Source organism: Cavia porcellus, unplaced genomic scaffold, assembly GCF_034190915.1.
Source record: "Cavia porcellus strain 051 isolate PalLab524CR breed Dunkin Hartley unplaced genomic scaffold, mCavPor4.1 scaffold_8, whole genome shotgun sequence".
NCBI lineage: Eukaryota > Metazoa > Chordata > Mammalia > Rodentia > Caviidae > Cavia > Cavia porcellus.
In genome coordinates, this window is record NW_026947491.1 from 25,833,073 (window position 1) to 25,858,815 (window position 25,743).

The 25,743-nt window shown below is 39.8% G+C and overlaps 1 protein-coding gene across 2 annotated transcripts in view; it reads right to left on the reverse strand.

The window, feature by feature from the left end:
- Tmtc1 (transmembrane O-mannosyltransferase targeting cadherins 1) overlaps positions 1-25,743 on the reverse strand; it is a 257,242-nt gene that overhangs the window by 201,625 nt on the left and 29,874 nt on the right. For both annotated transcript variants that reach the window (XM_063254490.1, XM_063254489.1), the window contains exons 3-4: positions 22,291-22,364; positions 19,820-19,996 (exon numbers count right to left, since the gene is read on the reverse strand). In XM_063254490.1, the coding sequence (XP_063110560.1) occupies positions 19,820-19,996; positions 22,291-22,364 (251 nt within the window). The remainder of the gene's footprint in view (positions 1-19,819; positions 19,997-22,290; positions 22,365-25,743) is intronic.

Sequence of the window (25,743 nt, forward strand, 5' to 3'; positions counted from 1 at the left end):
GCAGTGCACAGACGGGTGACTTGTGCACATAAGCTGGAAGATCCTAAGTTACTACACCAGTTCTACAAACTAAACAGAGAATGACATACACATAAGAAAATATTTCAGCGAAAGATTCAGAATTTAGCACATTTCTCATGCACTTAATATTGGGCGGCCATTAGCAATTCTCGCCAAGCCCATTTTTTTTATAGTATCACCTAATTTTGCTTTAGTTTCAGTAATTGGTTATTTAGAGTTTTTATTTCTGCTTTTGCTTGTTAGAACAGAAGCCATGATGGTAGATATTTCTAGGTGGGAAGAATCTTTGTGCCTTAAGATATTTATTGCCACTTTAAACTGCACTGGGATTAAAGGGATTCCCTGGGACCTCTGGGGCTGCTGTGACTCTGTGTGAACACAGTCAAAACATAATTTTGTTGATCTGTTGGTAGGCGGTCTGTTTTGTATTTGGCTTCTTCAAAAGCATTAAGCCTCTTTTAAAAATAAAAATATCAAATAGTTTAAAACAATCCATCACACATCAACCCATGTTCTCAGTCAACCTCAGAACTAAGCTCACATGGATCAAGTGATAAGAGATAAAGCCTGTGACATCCCAAAAGCTAGACCTTTAAGGAGGCATGCGACCCTCTGAGCATTTCTCAAGGACATGGACTCATTAAACACGGATCACTCTAAGAAGTTACAAGATTTCGGGTCATAGGTGTGCAGAAGAGGAGATGGGCAGATCTGGGGTGCCCTCACCGGCCTCTCTGCGTGTCTGGAGGACTCTGGATATCTCCGCCCAGACTGCTGGAGTTCCCCCAGGCTTCCAGGTGCAGTGAAGGAGAGAGGTGGGTTTGAGGCTTCCATATCAGCCTCCCCATTCCGGCTCCAATTGGAGACCTGCTGAGCTGCGGACAGATGGGCGGGCCCACACTATCAGCCTAGCCCAGCCTGTTTAGCTGCCGCGCCTGGCCATAGGTCTGCAGAGGAGGAGCTGGGCAGATCTGGGGTGCCCTCACCCTCACCAGCCTCTCTGCGTGTCTGGAGGACTCTGGATATCTCTGCAACCAGGGAGGGTCCACAGGTTCCTGAACCACTGCGGCCTGTGGTGAGTACCCTAACCCGGCTGCGATTGAAGAACTGTGGAGCTTCCAAGGGGCAGGTGGGCGCACAGTGTCCCTGAGGCCCAGCTTGTCTGGAACTGTGGAGTTCTGAGCAGGCAGAGGAGGGCCACTGGTTCTGTAGGCCCAATGGCTTGGGGTAGCGCGGTGCCAGAGTCTCAGTAGCTCCAAACATAGAAGGGGATTTTCAACAGATCCTGAGGAAGCTTTCAAATAACACTTGAAACACAGAAATATAGGAAAATGACAAAACGAAAGACCAAATTACAACCTCAAACCTCCAGCCCATCTCAAGAAACCCTAGGAGCGATGTATATAGAAGAAAATATATCCCATCCACCTCATATATCGGACACAATAGCCACTGAAATTGACAAGCAACTCCAGGAAGCTTTAAAGAAATTCAAACTCGAAATAATCTCCCAGATAAAAGAAGAAATGATAAAAGAAATGAAAGAGATTCTAAATATATCTAAAGAAAACACAGATAAAAAATTGGAGGAACTAAACAAAAAGATAGAATCCCTAGACGAGCAATATAAGAAACAAACAGAATACATAATGCAGATGCACAGAGATATACAGGAAATAAAAAACTCCACTGAAAGTTGTAAAAACCGCCTTAATGAAAGTGAAGATAGAATTTCAGACCTTGAAGACAGGATTGCAGCTAGTGAACAGGAAAGGAAAGTTCTTTTGAAAATAACAAGGAATCAGGAAACAACAATTCAACAACTGCAAGACGATGCAAAGAAGAATAACATAAGAATGATAGGGATTAATGAAAGAGAGGGAGACAACATGAAGGATGTCAGGAGGATATTTAGAGAAGTAATAGCTGAAAATTTCCCAAGCATGAGATCAGAAACTGACATCAGGATCAGTGAAGCATATAGAACTCCAAACAGTCATAACCAAAATAAAACTGCACCCAGACATATAATAGTCACCATCCCAGAAATCCAACACAAGAATAGATTATTAAAAGCTGTCAGAGAGAAAAGACAAATCACTTATAAAGGAAAACCTATCAGAATCACAGCAGACTTCTCAGCACAAACGATAAAGTCAAGAAGAGCATGGAGTGAAGTATTCCAGATCCTAAAGCAAAATGATTTCCAACCGAGACTGATATATCCTGCAAAACTATCATTCAAAATAGATGGTGCAATACGATACTTCCATGACAAAGAACAGCTGAAGAACTTCATGAACACCAAACCAACCCTGCAAAAAATATTGAAAGACAGTTTAGATACACAAAGGAAAAAACCACTAAGCAAAGCAAATAATTAAACAGAACAGAAAGATAAAGATACAACAGCAGAGAGATAAGAATCCTACAATTAAACAACATTTAACAGTAATAACCATTAATGTAAATGGTCTCAATGCACCAATCAAAAGAAACAGACTAGCAGAATGGATCAAGAAACAAAATCCAACCATATGCTGTTTACAGGAAACCCATCTAACCCAGAAGGATACTCACAGACTGAAAGTCAAAGGATGGAAAACAATTCTTCATGCAGCAGGAATCCAAAAAAAGGCAGGAGTAGCCATTCTGTTTGCAGACAACGTGAACTTTAAACCAACAATGACCATAAAGGACAAAGAAGGTCACTACAGACTCGTAAGGGGAAAACTCCAAGAGGAAGAGATAACTATCTTAAATATATATGCACCAAACTCCAGAGCACCCAGTTATATAAAACAATTATTAACAGAAATGAAAACTCAAATTATCAGTAACACAATTGTAACAGGAGACCTTAATACACCACTGACACCAAAGGACAGATCAACCAGACAGAAAATGAGCAAAGAAATAACAGAACTAAATCACACCTGTGAACAAATGGGTTTGATAGACATATACAGAATGTTCCACCCAACAACATCAGAATACACATTCTTCTCAGCAGTACATGGATCATTTTCTAAAATAGACCATATATTAGCTCACAGAACATATTTAAGCAAATGCAAAAAAGTTGAAATCATCCCTTGCATATTATCGGATCATAGCGCTCTGAAATTAGAAATTAATGACAAAAGATACTGCAAAAATTCCGCAAACACATGGAAACTAAATAACACACTCTTGAGTAATCAGTGGGTCACAGAAGAAATTAAAGAAGAAATTAAACAATACCTAAAAGAAAATGAAAATGCACATACAACTTACCGGAATCTGTGGGATGCAATGAAAGCCGTTCTGAGAGGAAAATTTATTGCACTGAGTTCCCACATCAGGAAAACAGAACGAATACAAATAAATAACTTGATGCTACACCTCAAACAGCTAGAAAAAGAAGAGCAAGTCAAGCCCAAAGCCAAAAGAAGAGAGGAAATTATAAAAATCAGAGCAGAAATCAATGCAATAGAGACTAAGAAAACAATCCAAAGAATCAACAAATCAAAGAGTTGGTTCTTTGAAAGAATAAATAAAATCGATAAGCCCCTAGCCAACCTTATTAAAAAAAGGGAAGAAAAAGCTCAAATTCATGCAATAAGAAATGAAAAAGGAGAAATCACTACAGACCCAATAGAAATACAGAGGATCATCAACACCTATTTCAAAAACCTCAACTCTCAAAAGTTTGATAACACAGAAGAAATAGACAGATTCTTAGAAGCATATGAAGTACCAAAGCTAGATCAAGAGGATATAAAACTGTTGAATAACCCAATCTCTGCTAATGAACTTGAAAATGTAATTAAGGCCTTACCCACCAAGAAGAGCCCAGGCCCAGATGGATTCACTGCAGAATTCTACAAGAAATATAAAGAAGACCTAATGCCGACACTCCTCAAACTATTCAATGAAATTGAAAGGGAAGCAGTCCTTCCTAAGTCATTCCTGGAAGCAAATATTACTCTAGTACCAAAACCTGAGAAAGACCCAACTATAAAAGAGAACTATAGACCGATCTCCCTAATGAACACAGATGCAAAAATCCTCAATAAAATATTGGCAAATAGGATCCAGCAAATCATCAAGAAGATTATACACCATGACCAAGTGGGATTCATCCCAGGAATGCAAGGATGGTTCAACATACGCAAATCAATAAATGTAATCCACCATATCAATAAAGCCAAAAATAAGAATCACATGATCATCTCTATAGATGCAGAAAAAGCCTTCGATAAGGTCCAACACTTATTCATGATAAGAACTTTACAGAAAATTGGAATAAATGGTCTTTACCTCAATATAATAAAGGCCATTTATGACAAACCAACAGCCAGCATCATACTAAATGGCCAAAAATTGAAAGCCTTTACTTTAAAATCGGGCACAAGACAAGGATGTCCTTTATCACCACTCCTATTTAATATAGTACTGGAAGTACTAGCCAGAGCAATTAGGCAAGAAAGAGAAATAAAAGGGGTAAAGATAGGAAAAGAAGAAGTTAAATTATCATTGTTTGCAGATGACATGATACTCTACATAGAAGACCCCCTAAACTCCATTGAAAGACTCTTAGATACAATAAATAAATTCAGTAATGTGGCTGGATACAAAATCAATACTCAGAAATCAATAGCATTCCTATACACGAACAACAAAATTACAGAGAGGGAAATAAGAGAAACTGGACTATTCACATTAGCAAGCAAAAAAATGAAATATTTAGGAATTACTCTTACGAAAGAAGTGAAAGACTTATACAGTGAAAATTATAATACACTGAAAAAGGAAATTGAAGATGATCTCAGAAAATGGAAAGACATCCCTTGCTCATGGATAGGAAGAACAAACATTGTGAAAATGGCCATTCTCCCAAAACTGTTATACAGATTCAATGCAATCCCAATAGAAATTCCATCAACATACCTTATAGATCTAGAGAAATCACTCCTAAATTTCATCTGGAACCAGAAGAGACCTAGAATCGCAAAGGCAATTCTAAGCAGCAAAGACAAAGCAGGAGGCATCACAATCCCTGACTTGAAGTTATACTACAAAGCAACAGTAGTAAAATCAACATGGTATTGGAATCAAAACAGAGCCGAAGATCAGTGGAATAGATTAGAAGATACAACCACAACTACGAACACACTCAACCACCTTATCTTTGATAAAGGAGCCAAGCAGGTTCACTGGAAGAACGACAGTCTCTTTAATAAATGGTGCTGGAAAAACTGGCTCTCCATTTGCCAAAAACTAAAGCTAGACCCATGTCTATCACCATGTACTAAATTAAAATCTAAATGGGTCAAAGATCTGAATATTAAAACAGAAACACTAAATCTATTGGAAGACAAATTAGGTAGAAATCTTGGAGACATAGGAGTAGGTAAAGAATTCATGAACAGGACTCAAACCACACGGGAAATACTTCCCAGAATCAATAACTGGGACCACTTCTTATTAAAAAGTTTCTGCATGTCAAAAGAAATCTCCAGCATAGTGAAAAGAAAACCCACAAACTGGGAAAAGATTTTAGTGAACTCTCTCTCAGACAAGGGCCTCTTGTCTAAAACATATAAAGAATTAAAGAAACTCAGACCTCCAAAATTCAAAGATCCAATCCAAAAATGGGCATCTGAGATGAATACGCAATTCTCAGATGAAGAAATGCAAATGGCAAATAAATACATGAAAAAATGCTCATCATCATTGATCATTAGAGAAATGCAAATTAAAACCACACTGAGATACCATCTCACTCCTGAAAGAAAGGCCAGGATCAAGAAAACCAACAACAAATGCTGGAGAGGCTGTGGGGAAAAAGGAACTCTCCTGCACTGCTGGTGGGAGTGTAGACTGGTACAGCCTTTGTGGAGATCTGTCTGGAGATTTCTCAAAAAGTTGGGACTGGAAATCCCATTTATTCCAGCTATTCCACTTCTAGGCATATTCCCAGAAGAACTGAAAGCATCATACCACAGTGATATATGTGCACCTATGTTTATAGCAGCACAATTTGTAATCGCCAGATCTTGGAAACAACCCAAGTGTCCATCAACTGAGGAATGGATAAAAAAGTTGTGGTATTTCTATACAATGGAGTATTATTCAGCTATAAAGAAGGATCACATTGAGATATTTATCAATAAATGGGCGCAGCTTGAGACCATACTCATAAGTGAAATAAATCAATCTCGCATGTGTGAATACCGAATAGTTTCCCTAATGTAAGTAATGATTCAAATATATAAATATATGTGGTAATCATGATTCCCCATTAGGTGGCCTTGGAGCCTTATAAAGTTTTCACTCATTAATTAGAAAGGCTTTATTCTGGGCTTCTTGATTTGAAAATATTTGAAGCTAGAGTATATGAAGTTTTATCCAAATATATCAAGGAAAAAGACACTATGGTAACTACTATTAAGTCAGGTTATATGGTGGTGAAGTACTAGGTTGTTGAAACAGTCATGCTGTGACCTCTATTGTTATATTGTTATGTCCTGCTTTATCTCAATCTCCCCCTTATTGTTTTAAAAAAATTATTTAGTCATTTCTTATGTTTGTCTTAATTAAAGAAAAAATTCAAAAAATTAGGATATATAAATAGTAACTCTTTTTGATTTCCTATTAACTTGTTTTGAAGTCCTGTAGTACTCCCACGATCTTGTTTTGACTGATTAGACTCTGTTCCATTCTATATGGTAGTATCAAGTTTGAAGACATAGGCAACTACTTTGAAGACAATAAGATTCACTAAGATACCCATTCTGGTTTGACTATTGTCTTCTTTGGAAGTCCTGTAATGTTTACAATGCCTAAGTTTTATTGGTCTTGTTCTCTACTGTTTTGTCCAACTTTATAATATCTAATGACATAGACAATTCTTTTTAAGGAATCAAGGGACAACGTTGATAACCATTGTTGATAAACTTGTACTCTGTTCTACATCATGTGCTATGTCTATCCTTGGTATTGACTGACAGCTTTGTTTTGCCATATTTGACTGTATTCTTCCCCCCCCCAAAAAAAAAGTAATAAGCACTAAGGAGTAATGAAATCCAAAGTGCGTGAATTTTGTTGTAAAAAAGAGAGGGAAAAAAAAAAAAGAAAAAGAGCTCTAACGGATATAACAGCAAGTGTGTTTAGGGGTGTTAAATAGCTGACTGTATCAATGTTTTTGGATCACTGAACACAGCTGTTTGCAGTCTACCTGTTTGAATGTCCACCTTGTATTCTTTGATACTGTGATTTGAGGAACTATTTTCAAGATGATAATATGTAATATACTAACAGGTGATTTCTTACTGTTATGTTTTTTTTTGTTTGTTTGTTTTGTTTTTTTTGTTTTGTTTTGTTTTTTTGTAGTTCTGTATTACGTGTACCCTTACACCGCTTTGGTTTGTTTTGTGTTTTTCTCTTTTTCCTCTTAAATTAAAAAAAAAAAAAAAAAAAAAAAAAAAAGAAGTTACAAGATTTCCCACCAAAATCTGCCCAAAAAGTAAAGACCTGAGCTGCCGGGATGGATTTCCAGGTTCTTCACTATCAGCTGAATATTTTTTATTTGTATTTGTCTATGTTTGCAGTGCATAATGATTGCTATCCTTCCTTTGTCTTCATTATTGAACCTATAAAAAGTGAGAAATAATGCTACCAAACACACAGAGCTCTCATGAAGGTAAGCTAATGTATGTAAAGTGGTTAAAACTATGTGAAAATAGTAAATGTTTAATAAATGCCTCTGCCAGCCACTTATTTGAGTAATATCATTTCATAAAACATCCTAACACAGAAGTCTATAGCCACAGAAGAAACTTGACTGCATTTGCAATAAAGGGAAAAAAGCACAAACCCTCCCAAGATTAAATGGGTACCTAAGATTCTGGCTCAGACAGGATCTGAACCCAGAGATCAGAGCTACCTGCCCCAACAACAGGCAACAAGAAGGGAAGAGCATATTCCGCATCAGATCTCTCTGGGTTACTCAGCTCAGAGCATCCCCAGGTCTGTTCAGCCTGGAGGCGCCGGAGATCATGACAAGAAAAAAACTGAAGATTCTAAGGGCACGTTCTCTCCCAAGTCTCGTCAATCTTCTGATCCATCAATGTGGGAAATCAATTCACTGCAGGAATTCACTGGGCAGAGGGGCAAGCGTAGTTCATGGTGTACAGCCATGGTCTCAGAACATGCTGTTGGCACAGGACCTGGACAGGACCCAGGCAGGACCTACACTGGACAGCCAAACAGGCATGGAGATTAGAGCTCCTAAGGGGACGCAGACCCGGATGGCATCACTACTTGGGAAAAGCAAAAACTGGACATATGTGGAATCATCTTGTTTTATTTTTCCTCACGATCTTAAATTTCTCAGACAAAAACAAAAACAAGCAAAAAAAAAAAGACTCCTTAGTGCACCACCATGATCAAAAGCAAATCTCACTTTGGTCATGTCCTGGGAGGGCACTTTCACTGCTATGCATTAACTAGGAAGCATCCTCAGACCAATGCCAGACACACACAAGCACACATGAGCAAACAGGTGCACGTCAGGAGGCTCCACAAAGAGCAGTGGCCCTTCCAACAGGGACCTTAGCTAGTAGCCTACTCAGGCCCAGGCCTGCAAAGCCAGCTCTCACGGCTGGCAGCACCTTTCCTGACTTCTCTAAAGACTGCATACAGGTGGTGCCACACAGCCTCCACCTGACCTCAAGTGAAGATGTCTTTCTGAACAGTGCTACAGAGGGCATCCTGAGACATCCCTGACTCCAGTACCACAGTGATACAGCTGCCAGCCAAGCCGAGCAGTGGTGCCCAGCACAGAAGACAGGAAAGCACCGGGGCTCCAGGTGTGCAACAGAAACTCTCCAGCAGGTAGGTCGCCGTGGGTGCTTTTCCCTTCGCACCACATGTCTTCCTGGAAGCTGCTCACAAATCTTCTCAGAAAAACCATGAAGAGCCTGACCTCAGCAGCCAGGGAACCTAAGAAGGTTAGCCAAATGTAGGCTCAAAACCCAATGTAGGCTCTCATCTTCTAGCTGTGATATGCTGTGCAGACCATGCAGCCTCTTTGTGGACATGGTGACAGTACGAACTGAGCCACGTTCACCCTGAGTTGGGAGAGGCACACACCTGGCTTTCAACTTCATAGTGGGAGAGAGACCATGAATAAAGGAGCCACAACCTAAGTGACATTGCAGAGCAGGCCCAAAGATGCACTAACGAACACTTTTCCACTCCATGCCCTTCATCATTATGGAAAGACTGGATTAGTACCAATGGGGTGTTTGTGTCTAACCAGGCCTCACACTAAACTGCACACATAATTCATGTCCTATAGGGTCATTATTACTGTAACTCTTTTTTCAAATCCAAGGATTCCCACTTTCTAGCTGATCTGTAGATCTGGAAATCAATTTTAAGTTTTTAGTACACTCAAAGAGAAATATCAGCCCTTACACACTGTATGTAATTCCAGGACAAGTTACTAAGAACACTGGGCCCATGTTACCATTACCAAGGGTTAACTAGGAAGGAAATTCTGGAAGCCCTTTTGAGGAAAGTTGTATCAGTACAGCTCTGCAAGTCAAAGTTCCTTTTGTGAACATTCAACTCGGATTCTTGCTAACCAAGCCCCAGAACTCAGAGCCTGACATGCAGACTTAGTCAGAATTTATCTTGGCCAGAGAAAAGTCCTGGCAGCTAATCACTGCCATCTGACACTGAGCTGTACTTGGGGCGACACTAGGGAAAATCCAGTCAATATTATGATACAGAGCAGCCAATGGATCATGCCAGAAGAAGATATTTATTTGCATCTGCTCATTTCTTTGCCATGTAGAAAAGCAATTATCTGGTCTACTACAACATACAACAGCTGCTCGGACATAACACACATAAGAAGAAAAACTGATTTTAATCAGAAACTGGATACTGAAATTATAAACAGCATATTAGTTGACTAATATGAAGAGGTTATCCAATTTCAATTATAATCTGTTCTTTGGAACAGTCATAAACTGAGAAAGCTTGAACCAATTAAAGATGTGGCTAAATGGCAGAGTTCCACCCTATTGAGAGGCTAGGAAAACAAATGTACCCTCACGCCCAGTTCACTTTCCTTAAATATAAAAATTCCAGAAAACCATGAAATGTCAGAACAACAAATGTGTAAAGAAGTGTTCACATAACAGACAATTTTAACAAACAGGAACTATTCAGCTTTTTACAAATATATGCGATTTTCTTATGATAAAAATCTCTAAAATACCATTATTGTCAAAATTAAAGTACTATCAAATAATTGAATCATCCAATCTTAACATTAGAATAATATGTCCCGCTGGACTCAGGATCAGACTTCTCAACACAGGAGTCTGTTCAGGTAAGTATGGTGCTGCTGTTAACTTCACCTGTACTCCAACTTCCCCCAAGACAGGCCTCCTGCCTGCTGCCCTGGTCACATCTCCCACTACCACTTGGTGAACAACGAGGTGCACACCATCACACACGCGTGCACATGCACACACTGTCTCCCCCCACCTCTCTCTCTCTGCAGACCCCTGCCCACCCCCCATGCTTTCTGCCCCCAGCTCTTTCATCTTAGGTCTCACCTGTTAAGACCAAACTTCCCATTGGCTAAGGTCTGAGACTTCTGGATCTCCCACAATTCTACCACGGTGCTTGCCCCGCCAATAGAATTACCTTTTCACTTGTGTCCTTTGCCCACTAACATGTAAGTAAATCCTTGCTGGCACAAGCAGAACCTCTTGATTTGAGAATCTGGAGACAGGACACAATAATTCTCGTCTCTCCGAGATCTGAGCTGATAGGCTGGCTGTATGAAGCTAGATCTGAGGCAGATCTCCACCCACCCAATTAAGAAAGGAAAACATAGATCTTTTTAATAAAACAAAAAGAGAGAGTAGAAAGCCCTGAAGAGGCAAAAAGTAAATAAATATATTCACATTGCTACATCCTAAATCTGGAAAGGAGCTTCAGTATCTGCCCTTGGGTAAGACCAGACATGAGTCTCCTTCTGCCCAATTTGCATAAATGAGGTTTTTTTTTTAAATAAGTTTTATTCTTTCTAGACAAATGGGCCCTAAGACATCTGTATGCTATGAATGTTTCATAAATGCTTTTAAGCAAGGGCTGGGGATGAAGGGAGTGTGTAATACCTTGGATTCAATCCCCAGTACCAAAAAAAAAAAAAAAAAGTATTAATCAAATGAATCAGTGAACTGCATTTTAAGAGTCAGTTGAAGTCAGTTTGCAAAGGCACAGCATTGCCTAAATCTAAAGATGCCACACATTTCATCTTTAAAAAGGTCATCTAATAGTAAATTTCCATCAATACTTTTTGGGTGCTTTTAAGGTTTGTTTATTACTTAATTTTTAAAAATTTATTTAGTACTTGACATAAAAAAAAAACACAGGAAGTGCTGTGCTGAGCTATATTCCCATCCTTTTTATTTTATTTTGAGGGACAGAGTCTTGTCAAGTTTCCCAGACTGGCCTCAAACTCAGGATCCTCCTGCTTCTGCCTCCTGGGATTACAGGAGTGTGCTACCATGTACTGTGGTTCATCAATACACCGGACCTAGTCCTACAGATTTAGGTAGTAGAACATCTAGGATGGAAAAGGAAAAGAGAAAAATGAGAAAACAGACATTAGCATGCTGTTTCCCGCAGCACGTTTTGTCACTCATTATGTCACTATAACGTATCATTAGGGGCAGCCACCGCCTCCCACACGGCCCCCACCTATCCACAGGCCAAGGAGGACAGCAATTAAAATAGAAGGAAAAGCACAGTCTCGTGTACTGAAAAAGTAGACCTTAGAAAGAGTACCAAACGCCATGAGACCATCTCGCTATCCCCGCTCCCTGGTATTGCACCCACATGGGTGCAGGCAGCTGATCCAGGAGCCCCTGTGAAGGGAAGCCAAATCCAGCCCAGCCTTCTCTGGCCGGGCTCCTTCCATCTGCCTCTCATTTCTTTATCTCCACTGCAAAGCAAGATACAGCGATTCTCTTCCAAAACACAAAACCGAAACGAATCAGTGACTCTGCACTGTTCAGGTTTTTCATAAGCAACCATGAGGGGCAATAATGAGAGCTTATGTGCAAGCCATTCTGTTCTGGCATCGACCGTAATCACTCTGGTACAGTCTGTCTGTAAAGGGCTGGCGCCTGGCTCCCGATCTCAACTACCTGCAAGGAAGGTTTAGCCGTGAAAGCAAGCTGCCCCGGGGAAGAAACAACCTCTCCCCGACCACACTGACAGCCCAACTGCAGTCCACTTGTAATCAGAGACTATTTGAATCTATGCTTCTGTTTCATCCTAAGTGCAGTATGGATCATCATTCCTTCCTTTCATGTCATGAAGATAAATCACTTAAGAGAGCCAAATGTAAAGTATAAACAAAAATCTATGACACAGACTCAACCACCAGCAGCAAAATATTCCAAGGCTAAAATATCCTTGTTAGTTATCACACACCCAGGGCACGTCTACCTGTTAACACAAAACCAAACAACACTTCATCCCCCCATGCAGCTTTGGCTAGACACTTCAGTTCGTTTGTTTTATTTTTTCCAATTATGATATATTAATTGCCTTCATGTCTAAGAAATCCATATTTTTGTTTCCTTTAAGTACTTTACCAATACTTGTATTGGTTAAGTCCCTAGGGGAAAATCTTTAATGCTGGCCCCCTCGTGAAGACAGGAGCTTAAGGTGATTTCAAAATCAATGTGCATTTCCAGCTATATATAAAATAATAAGGATCATGCTCTGAATAATATGAATAACATTAAAAATGAATAAATCCATAACAAAGGGCACATTTTTCTATCTGGTTATTAGGTCATCTATCCAAAAAAGAAATAATGGTCTTTATTTGATTTTTTAACCTAATGAGTTTATTAAAGTGATGTTTTATTCAAGAGTAATTCTAAATACACCAAAAATTTTAATTAAAAAATCAATGGCTCGCTTCAGAAGCTAAGAATAAATATGAAATCCGAGACAATTTATAATGAGGATAGAATTCATTACTTAAGAATAAAGCTCTGATATAGGCATCCTGTCAACTTGCTGAACTCGGATACGCTGCCATCATGGCTATAAGTATGCTTTTCTTGTCTGTCTGTCTGTCTGTCTGTCTCTCCTCTCTGTTTTTTTAAGGCACAGGGTCTCACTGTGTAGTAATCCAGGCTGATCTTGAACTTGAAGCACTCCTCCTGCCCCAGCCTCCCAGGTGCTGGAATTTCAGTGTGCGCCACCTCACCCAACAGCTATGTTTTTTTTAAAATAATCTATTTCTCTCTTAAATACTATAAGCTTGTATAGGAAAAACAACCAAACATTGTAAACTACTCAAACAAAGACCAAGACTACAATTTTATTTCCTCCTGCTCTCTTGCTATGTACACAGCTTACCTCCCAGGCTTTTGTAAGAATTAAAGGTGGATGTTACATATAACACTTGCAACGCAGTTTCTGAGCATTGGTAAATGTTACAGTGATATCCTAATGTTGACCCTGGTGGAAAGCATGTGATGCTTACTTCTAATCTATGACAATTTTGCAGTCCTACAATTGTCTTCCTTCTGCTGTACTAAATGTTAATATTGTTCCAAATTCTTCTTGAATTTTCTTTTAAACATTTTTTCATGCTGTGTATATCTTTATGACTCTGCCACATTAAATCAACACTATACAGCAGCAGTTCAAAATGTGTGCCAGACAATTTCTGGAGCAAAAACCTGGAAATCCCAACAAATTACCTGAAAGCACAATGATCTATCACCTGGCACTGAATTATGTTCTCATAAAGAGATTATTTATATATCCCTGGCCTGTTTACGATGTTAAGATGAACAGACACTGCATTTATTACAATCACCCCAACCTCTCAGCAGCCTACGTTTAAAAAAAGACAGAGAGGAGAAATTAAGCTGGACAGCAGAAACATTAACTAAAAGAGCAAAGAAAGCAGCAAATCCCTGTAACACCCCCAGGGCTCTCGCTGTGTTCTGCAAGAGAGAGAGCTGCTCTGTGGCCTTGAAGTCACAGCTGCCGCCTGCTTAGCCACATGGGCCAGAAGCTGAGTATCCAGATGGTGGCTGTGGAGCTGATGGGGAAGCATGAGACCTGAGATCTTCCAAGCGCCTGCTGTGACAGTGACAGAACGACATGCCAACCAGAAATGCCTACATCCTGATAGTTTTCTCTTTTAACATATGTCCCCGCACAGCCAGTCGGAAGCAGATGCCTGAGCTTGCCTGCACTACACTAAGAAAGGAAAGAACTCACATCATCCACTGATGAATGAACAAGGGACTGAGGACTGCCAAAAATGGCGCCCGATCAAGATGAAGCAGAATCAACCAGGGACTGTCAGCAGTTAGAAACTGCTACCAACTGCTATCTGTACATTAAAATGAATTTTGCTTCCTTTAGCATGTGATTTATTTGGAAGAAGCTTTTAGTACTAACTTCTGAATAAAGCCAAAAAGCACTTTATTGAAATGATCTATTCTTGTGCTTAGCTCAAGAACCAAAGTCAAATTCAACAAGCTTTGCTATGAACACATCAAAATCAGTACAGTCTTAGCACACACACACTGGTCTGGTTCCATGAGAGTAACATGACTCACTGGTGGTTAGGACACAGCAAAAATAAAATAAAATAAAGCCTCTCTTCAAGTTCTTCATCCAAGAAAAAATCCTGCTCAGCAAGTTCCATATTTGAGGAAAATGACTTTAAAGGTACTCAGGGGAGCCACCTTGAGAAAGTTAGCCCATTAAAGAGTATTAAACACACAGCGTGACACTATCCCAAAACACTTCGTAACAAACCTCTTAACAGTGACATAGTTCATTTTTAAATGATGATTTAATTTTTTAATATATTTTAAACATTTCTCACCATTTCTATCAATTTCACAGTGAACACCACCATCTGCTCCTCTTTTTCACCAAAGCATCCTTCTCCATGACGGTCAACCACAGTGCCATGGCACTCACTAAGCCACTTGCTGCCCAGCACTGCAGTGTGTAAAGTCTTAGCAAGCCATGTCAGCATATCAAATTGAAAAATCAACCATGAAAAAGGTGTGGCATGTTGGGACAAAGAGCAAAAACGCTATCATTCTGATACTGTGTCCAAATGATAGGAGCCTAGGCACAAACAGGTTCTGATGGGTAATAACCTATAACTGTGACTACACTGGTTGGTTTTGGGCAGTGTCACCATATAACACAGTCAAAGCCACTGCTTCTTGTGTCTACCAGCAACACATTTTACAGCCATTTAAAGACAGAAGTGTTTATACCACTGAAGACAGCTCATGTGCAAAATGAGCCCAGCTCTTCTTTAAACAAGGTAAAGGAAATGAGGAAGCAACTATTAGCCATTTAAAATTTTGCAAAATCTCTGTAAAATGAAGTCTTGGTTAATACGCTTCTCTGGTACTTTGTGTTCTTGACAAAGCCTTCATTTACATTTTCCAAAGAGACCTTAAAGGATTGGGGGAGCTATTATATAAATATGAACCCACAAACTTCACTTACAATTGTTGGATACACTTTTGTGTAGACCCATACCTTAACTCCACACCTCTTTCACAGAGTCATTTCATTAACTGAAGGATCATCTGAAGCAGAGTGAAATGGGCTCATTGGTGATCAGTCAATACAACCAGTATACAGAATGGATGGGAAGAGACCCCAGTTATTACTTATCAGTAACTCAGGCTTCTTACACTGATTTTTTCTGTCACTGAAAATCGACCTTCACTCACTCAGTTACTTTCAAAGCTGCTATGAGACTGTTAATAATGATCTCAAACACAGTCATCCTCCTCATAGGCTCATACATGTGGCATAACAGTTCAAAAGTCTACTCAGGAGTTTAATTTCACGGCCTTCTTTCTTGGGAAAAAAGTACAATGCAAGGTCTCTAGAAACAAAGCATTAAAATGACCCTTAAAAAATCAGTTCCCCATTTCATCAGGAAAGGCCAAAATATTTATATGCCTTTCCAAATCCCCTGAAGTGAATTACCTTACAATTGCATTTTAGTGCCAAACTCCTTTCATGCTGAACCCGAGTTTCTTGATTCGCATCATTATGTTTAAGGTGTTTGTTAAGAAAAACTTTCTGATCCACTGAAGTGAACATCTGACCTCTGTCTGACCCAGAAAGGCAGAAGATAAGCTCATTTTTAAGTAAAAACATCATGATCATCATTCAGTTCAGTTCTGAGGACAGGAGTGTTCTTTGCCAATCTCGGCATCACAAACAGCTCCTGGCATGCGTGGTAGGTGCTTAGTAAACACTGCCAACTCATTCAGTTGGCAGATCCCAGAACAGATCCCTCAGGGTAGCAGGGAAAAGAGCGAATATCCGAGAATGTATTGTCATCGACACGTACTGTAGTCACTGTCATTTATATATGATATAAACCAGGTAGATGTATGAGGAGTACAGATAAAATTTCATTTGAAAGTCACTGGGCTTTTTAGTGTGAAAGAGAAAACATCCATGTGTTTATGATTTTGAGATTCTGAAGAGGGTGGGGGAAGGGATATTTACACAGAAACATTTCTCATTTCACATAGAGAAATTCAGTGAAAGGTGGTAGCCACTGAAACAGTGTTTCTTTCCAAGCTATGTGTCCTTGTTTCCAGGTTTTCTTTATCCTTTTCCCCAGGAGACAAGCGCTCAGTCACACAAATCCTCCCAACCTAAAGCAGGGGACAAAGGGAACAGCTAATGGGAGGGCAGCAGAGGTTACTAGCTCCCTGCTTTGATTCTCAGGGACCACAGGCTTCACTAGGCGAGGAGGACGTGAGGACCTGAGAATGTGCACAGCTAAGAAACCCACCCAGTTCCTCTGCAGGGACCACAGCTCACAGAGCCACTGAAATGCAACTGCTCTTGGGTTCTGGTGACAACCACCCCAAGCTCCTCTGTGGGGGATCTGCAGCTTCCCATTCTCCAGCTGAGCATGGCTGGAGGGAAGGCTGGCTGGGGGTCCCAGGGTACCTGAGGCTATGCTGATGAAGGACCCCATTGCTCCTATGTGACACAATGGGGAGAAAACAAGATCAAACAGAATGACTGAGACTGACAAGAACAAAGCCCAGTACCCTGCCCAGCCCTGAGTCTAGCTCCCTGCAGCAAGGCCCTCCGTTCTTCCAGCCCTGTGTTCCTGGTATTTACGAATACAGTATTTTTTATTCTCAATTTTAGAACATCACATTGACTTTCTACTGTATAAGACTGGAGCGTGGTCCTTAGGCGGTCACCAGTGCACACACACACATACATTATCACTCATCTTTCAACTACATTTTGCTCATAATATTTGGTTGATATGGTACTCAGGATTCACACTACGATGGTCTTGTTAAACTGTTCGTTGCTAGTCAATGAATGGTAATTACATTTTTCAGTTATGAATTTCCCGAGAATTAGAATTCATAACCAGCTGATAGGCAAAAGTAACAAAAATCTGAGACTAGCAAATGACGGCAAGAGTGTGAAACAGGAAACGCTGACTGCTGTAGCCACTTCAGAAGCAGTGACACAGGCAGTACTCCAGGAACCTGCATTCACCTGTGCCTGGCAGCTCCAGGCCCTGCGATGCCCGAGAGCCTCACAGATGTGCTGGAAAATGCTCGCACCAATGTTGTTCATGCGCAGAGTTTATAATAGCAACAAATGGGGAAACAGGCCAAACTGCAAATCCTGAGGAACAGATAAACTATATAAGGCAGATAAAATGAACAACACATAGCTTTCATATCAACAGTGAGGCATCTCAAAAGCCCAGTGCTAAATGGGATAAAAAGAACAGTAATAACATTTATGCAAAGTTTTAAAGTATGTAAAATACTACTACTTGATATTCACTGGCATGTACACATGAAGTAATACTGTAGAAACAGTAAGTAACAAGTTCAGGATTGAGGTTATTTATAAAGAAAGAGATAATCTTTCTTGTCTCCTCCTCCCTTTTGGGGGAAGGAGGAGACAAAGTACTAGGAGACAAAGCTCCCACTGAGCTTCATCCCCAGCCATTTTTTTTTTTAAATTTATTTCAAAGGAAAAAGAGAAAAAAACAAAACAAAACAAAGCGGTGTAAGGGCACAAGCAATACAGAACCACAAAAAAAAAAAAAAAAAAAAAACAAACAAACAAAAAAAAAAAACAGCAAGAAATCACCAGTCAACTGGTTTCTTGCTGGTTTTTTGTTTTTTTTTGTTTGTTTGTTTGTTTGTTTTTTGTGGTTCTGTATTGCTTGTGCCCTTTTTTTTTTTTTTTTTTTTTTTTTTAAGTTTTGAAAACAGGGTCTCACTAAGTCATTAAATTGCCAAAGCGAGGCTCAAATTTTCAATCCTGCCTCACCCTCCCAGGGTGGTGGGATTATGGGCATGCACCCAACCAATTATTCTCAACTCAACAGTGACACAGTAAGGAGAGGAAGTATTAGGCAGTAGAGAGCTGGGCAGTCCTAGGCCCAGAGAGAGACTTGGCATCAAGACAGCTATGGACAGGACAGGTGGCGGCACACCTGCAGGCAGCTGTTCTTTCTGCTAGTGCCAGTGAGACGAGGCAGAGACACAGTGATGTAAGAAAGTGGGAAGCCAGAAGGATTACAGGTTGTTCTCTGAACAGCAAGGCCTGCAGTGCAGTAAACAGCTCCAGCCCCTGTCCATCTGGAAAGGAAAGGCCCCTGTCCATCTGCATAAAAGTGAGGGGAGGGCCTTGCTCCTACTGCCTCAGCAGAGACTGGATCAGGCACCAACTGGGCTCCTTCCAGCCACCTCCCTCCGCATCTTGTAGGGCACCAGCAGGGCACCTGCTATTTCAATTATCTCCAGGCATCACATCCCAGGCAGGAAAGTGATCAGAATTTAATGACTCATCCTATCCCACAAAACAGCTCTGCTCTTATCGTTATGCCTGAAAGTATACAGAGGTAGGACTGAGACAAAAAAGGCAGAATGTTTTTTAAAATGCTTCATTTTTAACACGGCAGGAAAATAAATCAAGCATGTTTTCAAAAGTTCAAAAATAAGGGGCTTACAATTACTGAAAAATGAAATCTGCATATAAAACTCTAGTAATTGTGGGTAATAGGGGAAGAAAATTATGTATGTGCTTGAATTTTTAACATGTCTTAGTTATTTTGTCTACAAGATGCAGAATAAAGTGAATGTGACTTAAATTTTGTAAATGAAAACGGGCTACTAATTAAGCTTGTCCTTCAAAGTGCTGCGTGTAAGGAAGTGCTCCTATTCAGTTTAGCCTGACTCTCGGGTATAATTCCCAGAGGCTCTTCCTAAAACTCAGGTGACCCCCATCCCTGGAGTAAGCACAGACTCCAAGTTAGTGGTGCTCTCTGGGAGATCAACCATTACATTCATAAATTCAAAGCAAGCTGCTAAAAACCATTACCATTCGCAACCATTCTGTGTGAATGAAGATTCTCTTAGCAGTATGTAACCAAAATGAAAATAAACTTGCAATTAACATGGATATGTTTTCAGTGCCTACCTCGGGGGTCCCCAAATTTAGTCCTTACTGAATGTTATAAAAGTGTGAAAAGTCTAGGCAGATAACATGCATTTATTTTAATGGAATAAACATTGTTTTATATTATAGTCTAAGGTAACATGCATTTAACACAGCATTATCCATTTTTGGGGAAATTATTGATTTAAGTAATTCTCTTCCAGGTAATACTTGCTATCAACTCTTTAAAGTCACTTACGACTGGTCCTGCTTGTGGGAGAGGGAAAAAAAGTCGTAAACCAAGCACACTCCAAACACTGTGACACCCGTCTCCTTCACCAGCATTGCGCAGGTCCCCAGAAGCAAACTGAGCAGCAGGAAGAAGGGTGAAGCCGCAGGAGGGAGACAGCCCCCCGCACCATGCTGGTCCAGACTCCTGGAAGACAGGGGACAGTCTTTCAGCCTCAGAAGTGTGGGTCACGTAAGACACTTAAAGATAAGATACAGTATCAGTTTCACTGCACCCTAAGCAAGTAAGTAGGTCAGCAAAGACTTTTTCAAGAAGTTCACCATGGAATCACTTAAAACTGCTAAGACAGGGGCTGGGGATTTAGCTCAGTGGCATAAGCGCCTGCCTTGCAAGCAGGTAGTTGTGAGTTCGATCCCTGGTACCAATAAAGAAAAAGACAAAAAAAAAAAAAAAACTGCTAAGACAGAAAAAAAATGCCTAGTAATAAACTTGTTACTTCAATTATGATATTTATAAATTATGGTAAAATAGGGACTATAACAAATGAATGCTTGAAAGCTATTCAAAATTCTACCATAAAGGTGTATTTAGGGAGATGGCAAGAAGTTTAAGAGAATACTTTGTAAGAAACAATATGAGTCACAAACAATTTCACAGCTCTGGGCAGTCAGCAGGTCCAACACCACTCTGTAGGTCCCAGCAGGGCCAGACAAGCAGTTACTCTGCCCACTGGGCTTCCTGTCCACTGCATGGGAAACAGGAGTGTTATAACAGAGGGAGCACTGAACAAACGTCTTTGTTTATTCACGCCAAATTTCACTGTCATCATCATTAGACTGAAGTGTCTCCACCAAATAGTCAGGGGACAGATATACCAAAATATGACACACTCCTTTTTGTGACATTCTCACCTGTTTGTTTTCTTTGAGCCAATCCATACCTTAAGATTTATTTTCCATGAGCATGTATTAGGTAGGGTTTATTTCTTCTCAGCTTAACTTACAACAGGACTTTTCAAAAACTCTACCATCCTATAAAATCTTTCCACTGGATGAAAGAGTACTGGCCCCCGAAACAACCCATCGACAGGTGCTTTGTCTGCTGGCCCCCCTCCTCAAGTGAAGGCCAGTGCTTCTGAGCAAGTGATGAGCCTTCGAACAATCGCATACATTCCACACAGTTTTTACAGTAGATAAACTTTTTTCTGTAGAGTTGGTCTATGCCATAAACCTATGAAGGGGAGCAGGACAAATACCTGTGACAATACGGTTCAGTACCACATGGCCATGGACATACTGCCAGATTAACCAGGTTCCCACACAGCATCACACAGAGGAAGCCCCAGAGAAAAAGTTTAAATTAAAGCAGTTAATTCTGGTGCAATACCAGCGTAAAGAAGATGCAAATGTAAAATTTGGGCTTAACTTTTTAAAACTTCACAACACTTCATGTGACTAAGATTTAGTGGGGGTCCAAAGCCAGGACTTGGAGACCAATACTATCCAGAGAAAAGGCTCCATCCTTTGTCACAAATCTTCATGAGACTTAATTCATCCCATTGTTGACAGCAGGCTGACATTGGTTTCTACCAGGGTCCCGCATCTCAGTGCTGCTGGCACTTTCCTGCAATGGACGCTATGCAGGGCCCATCCTGGGTCCTGGGGTGCTCATTTAGCAGCAATCTTGCTTTTGACCCGTCGGATGCCAGTAGCACCCCTTCAGATGTGCCAAGCAAAATGTCTGCAGACATCAGCAAAAGTTCCAGGAGGGAGGGTGGGAATGGGGGCCAAGGAAGGGGGCAGGCTGCTCCTGATGAAGACCATGGGTATAGAACAGTGTTCCTCAGACAGAGTCCTGCGCCTTGTAAGATCAACCTCAGTGAGCCAATCTGCAGACCAAGGTCACAGACCCTTAAGCAGGCACTGCTCCAGGAAGCAGCAGTGTGGCAGACTGCCTCCTTTCAGGGGCCACACTCTGTGCCTCGATTCCTTTACCCCTCTTATGCTCTCCCAACTCTCCCTTTTCCTATGTGGCTACAACAGGACACAAGTGAGGATCTGACTGCTTGGCAGGAAGGGCACAGTACAGTGGAAAATTATTTTATTGCTTTTCATTTTCCCAGGGCAAAAAAGCATCTGTATTTTGACAAAAGGACTATGGGCCAGAAAACCACAGCTGAGAAACAGACCACAGACAAATAGACTAGAGCACTATAGCCAGTACATTTTGGCTCAGAGCTAAAATTCCAAATTCCATTCTCAGCCAAAAATTACAAGTAAAAGAAATAGGAAGAAAGCGCACAGGTTCCTAGCAGTGGGCAAGTAGTCTTTTCTAAGTGATACAACAACAGCTTCGAGTGGGACTGAAGACAAGAGCCTAGCATGGGCTAAGAAGGGGCTCCTGTCCGTGCAGCTCATCCAGCACTCACAGCCCAGGCGTCTCCCTCCTGTCCCCAGTGCGGCTCACTGAACAATACATACCTGTTGTAGGAGAGAAAGGCCAGGAGGAACAGGAGGCATGCCAACACGTCAGCTCTGCCCACAATTCCAGCCACCTAGGAGTTAACACAGTAACAAATTTAAAATTCAGAAGGTTATTCTCAGAATATCTTGCAGAAATGTTTTTTATTTTAGATGAGTGGAAGGGCATAATAAAACAGAAAATGTAATGTTCTTCAAATTCTCATTTATGATGGACCACCTCTGACATATAGAGTCCACCAAGGAAACGTACGCATGCTTTGGCGGACTGCTGTGCTTACTAATAAATGTCTGGAAGCAAATGGCCAACATTTATAATTGTAGAGGCCAAAGGTAACATATTAATTTCATGATGTCACAATAAATTTAGCATTAAAATATTATACAAGTTTTTCTTTTCCTGATGTGTGCGTACATTTTTTTTTGGTAGACTGTACATTTAACAATAAGGCACAGAAGAAGAAAAACAGGAAGGCCAAAATTTTCATGATTTAACTTCTACTCTGTAGAAAGATAATTCACATCATCAAAGTTTATTCATTTATTGATTTTTCACAAAAGCTTTAAGAGCTGAGGGTGCAACTCAGTGTTAGAGCCCTTGCCTACCACGCACAGCGCCTTAGGTTCAAGTCACAGCACCACACGTGCACACAAACGCTGAAGCAATGCTGGGGATCAGCACTGTGCTGGTCTTTGGGCATCACACTGATAACAGAGCAGAGAATATTTACACAATGAAGGGAAAAAACAGGTGAGGAATTATACTTGTAACAAGAAACAGAATGAGTTTGAACTCATGATTGCTACACAACAGTTTGTGTGTGTGTGTGTGTGTGTGTGTGTGTGTGCGCGCGCACATAGCTCTGCCAGTGAAAGGGCTTAAAGGCAACATATCCCAGTGGCACACATCAATACTGGCACCCACTATAAACCATTTTCCCTAAAGACAACACCAGCTCCTTTGAAAAAAGGCTGAGTTCTGGGCTGAGGTTAGGGATATTCCAGAGACTAGGCCATCTTCCTATGTCAAAAAAATCAGAAAGTACTGAAAATATGATAGTCAAAAGGACACAGAAGCCAACAACAAGAGGCCCTCACTGACCACAACTAAGATGATTTTAATATTGAAATAAAGGAGGGCCACATTATTTTATAAACCACAGGAAAAACAGAAACCCATGCGTCCATATGGAGTATATGTGGAGGATGAATAAAGGACACAAATGCAAGTATACAACAGCAGATAAAGCATGAGAAAAAAGGTCAGTTCCTGCTTCACTAAAAAGGCAGCTAAAGGATGTGCAAGAACTAGGGGAGTTAGAAAATAACCATTTTGCCTCCAAAACAGTAAAGGAACAGCAAGGAACATCAACAGTTATAGGGCTGGAGCACAGTACAGTTCAGTGGGAGAATGCCTGCCCGGCAGTGCAAGGCCCTGGGTTAGATTCCCGCACTGAAAATACAACGCTAAACCTAGAGCATGAAAATTTTTGAGGTATAAGATATTTGCATGGCTTTAAAGTATTGCCTTATCAACTATTCATTCTCTAGGAGAAATGTTTAAATATAACTGGAGAAAATGTTGTAGTGCACTATACCTTCCTTGAGGAATCAAAATTAAAGTCATCGTCCGTGAGAAAAACTATGCATTATTCTAGCCAAGGCTATTATAACCTAAATAAAATCACTGGAAAAGTCAGACAAACTCAACAGTCCATAAGATATAAACATATCATATGTTTAAAAGTTATAAAATAAGGGCTGGGGATTTAGCTCAGCAGCATAAGCACCTGCCTTGCAAGCAGGCAGTCGTGAGTTCGATCCCCAGTGCCAATAAAAAAAATTAAAAAATAAGTTATAAAATATATCTTATATTAATATTTTATAATATACATTTTATTACATCTTAATTTATTGTGGTTTATGCCACATCATTCCTAATTAAATGATAATTCATGATCACAATACTGTATATATTACATGCTACAGAGGTATTACACTGTGGTACCTTGGTTGACAATCTTTTTTTTTTTATTTAAAGAGAAAAACAAAACTAAACGAAGCAAGACAGTAAAAGGCTAGAAGTAATATAGAATTTCAAGAGAAAAAATATACAGCAAGAGTTCACCAGTTAATAGATCACACATTGTCATCTTACAAACAGCTGTCCAGATTACAAAATTAAAGCATACAAAGTGGAGATTAATACAGTGAGATTGCAGTCAGTCCTGTTCAATGATCCAAGAAAAACTCAGCAATATGGTTCTCTATCCTACACATTTAAATACACTTGCAGTTATATCCTTTAGATCACATTCCTTCCTCTCTCTTTGACACTAACAATCACACATTTTAGTTTCCATTACTTCCACAATTTTTCCAACTTTTTCTTTGAAGAGGAAAAGAAAAAAGATTTTTAAAAAACCCAAAAAACAAAAAACAAAACAAGACGGACCAAAGAAAAACCCAATGTGACAAAGCAAAACAGAGTCAGTTAGATCAAGAGGATGGACATAGCATAAAATGAAAAAGAAAAAAAAAGGATTACTAGGTGATCAACAATGGTTACCATTATGCCTCTTGTTATCCTAAAAAGAGCAGCCTATATCAGCTGGTATAAAAGAATTGAACAAAACTGTACATAAGACCAATAAAACCACATGGGAGAGCTTACATGATTCCAAAGAAGGTAACAGTCAAATAATAACGGGCATCATAGAATATCTGGTTGCCTTCCAAATGGTTGCCTATACCCTCAAACTTGATACTATTAAGCGAAACAGAATATAATAAAATCAGTCAGAACAAGATGTGGAGAACACTACAGGGGTTCAAATCAGGTTAATAGGGAAACAAAAAAATTACTATAATCTATCACACTATTTTTAATTTAGTTTTCCCTTAGTTAAAAGATACTAAGAAATAAATTAATTTAAAAAAAGGAAAGAAAAAGGGGGGAGACTGAGATAAAAAAAAAAAAGAACATATCAATAGAACAACACCGGTCAGAACCAAAAACTTTAAGCATCATTGTGTTTCACCCCCAGATAGCTTGACATTAATAGTAGTTACCATAGTGACTCTCTTGAAATATTTGAGTCTAACTTCGTATACTATAGCATCAAATTTATCAAGACAGTGTGAAACTGTTCAAGAGAATGAAATTATTGCAGGGTATTTAGAACCAGCTAGCAGAAACCAAATATCAATTTCCATATTATCTCTTTGTCTATAAAACACTTGCTTATATTATCACATACATTAAGATATAATAAGATACAACATGTTAGAACCAATGGAAACAAATGAACAACAACTTGATGGGGCTTCAAAACAGGATGATATTAAATCAGCACTAGCTATTACGCTCTTATTTTCTTCAAAATAATTATTTGTAGTATCACAGACAATAAAATAAAACAACCCAAATTAAAACTATTCCAATTAATGAGT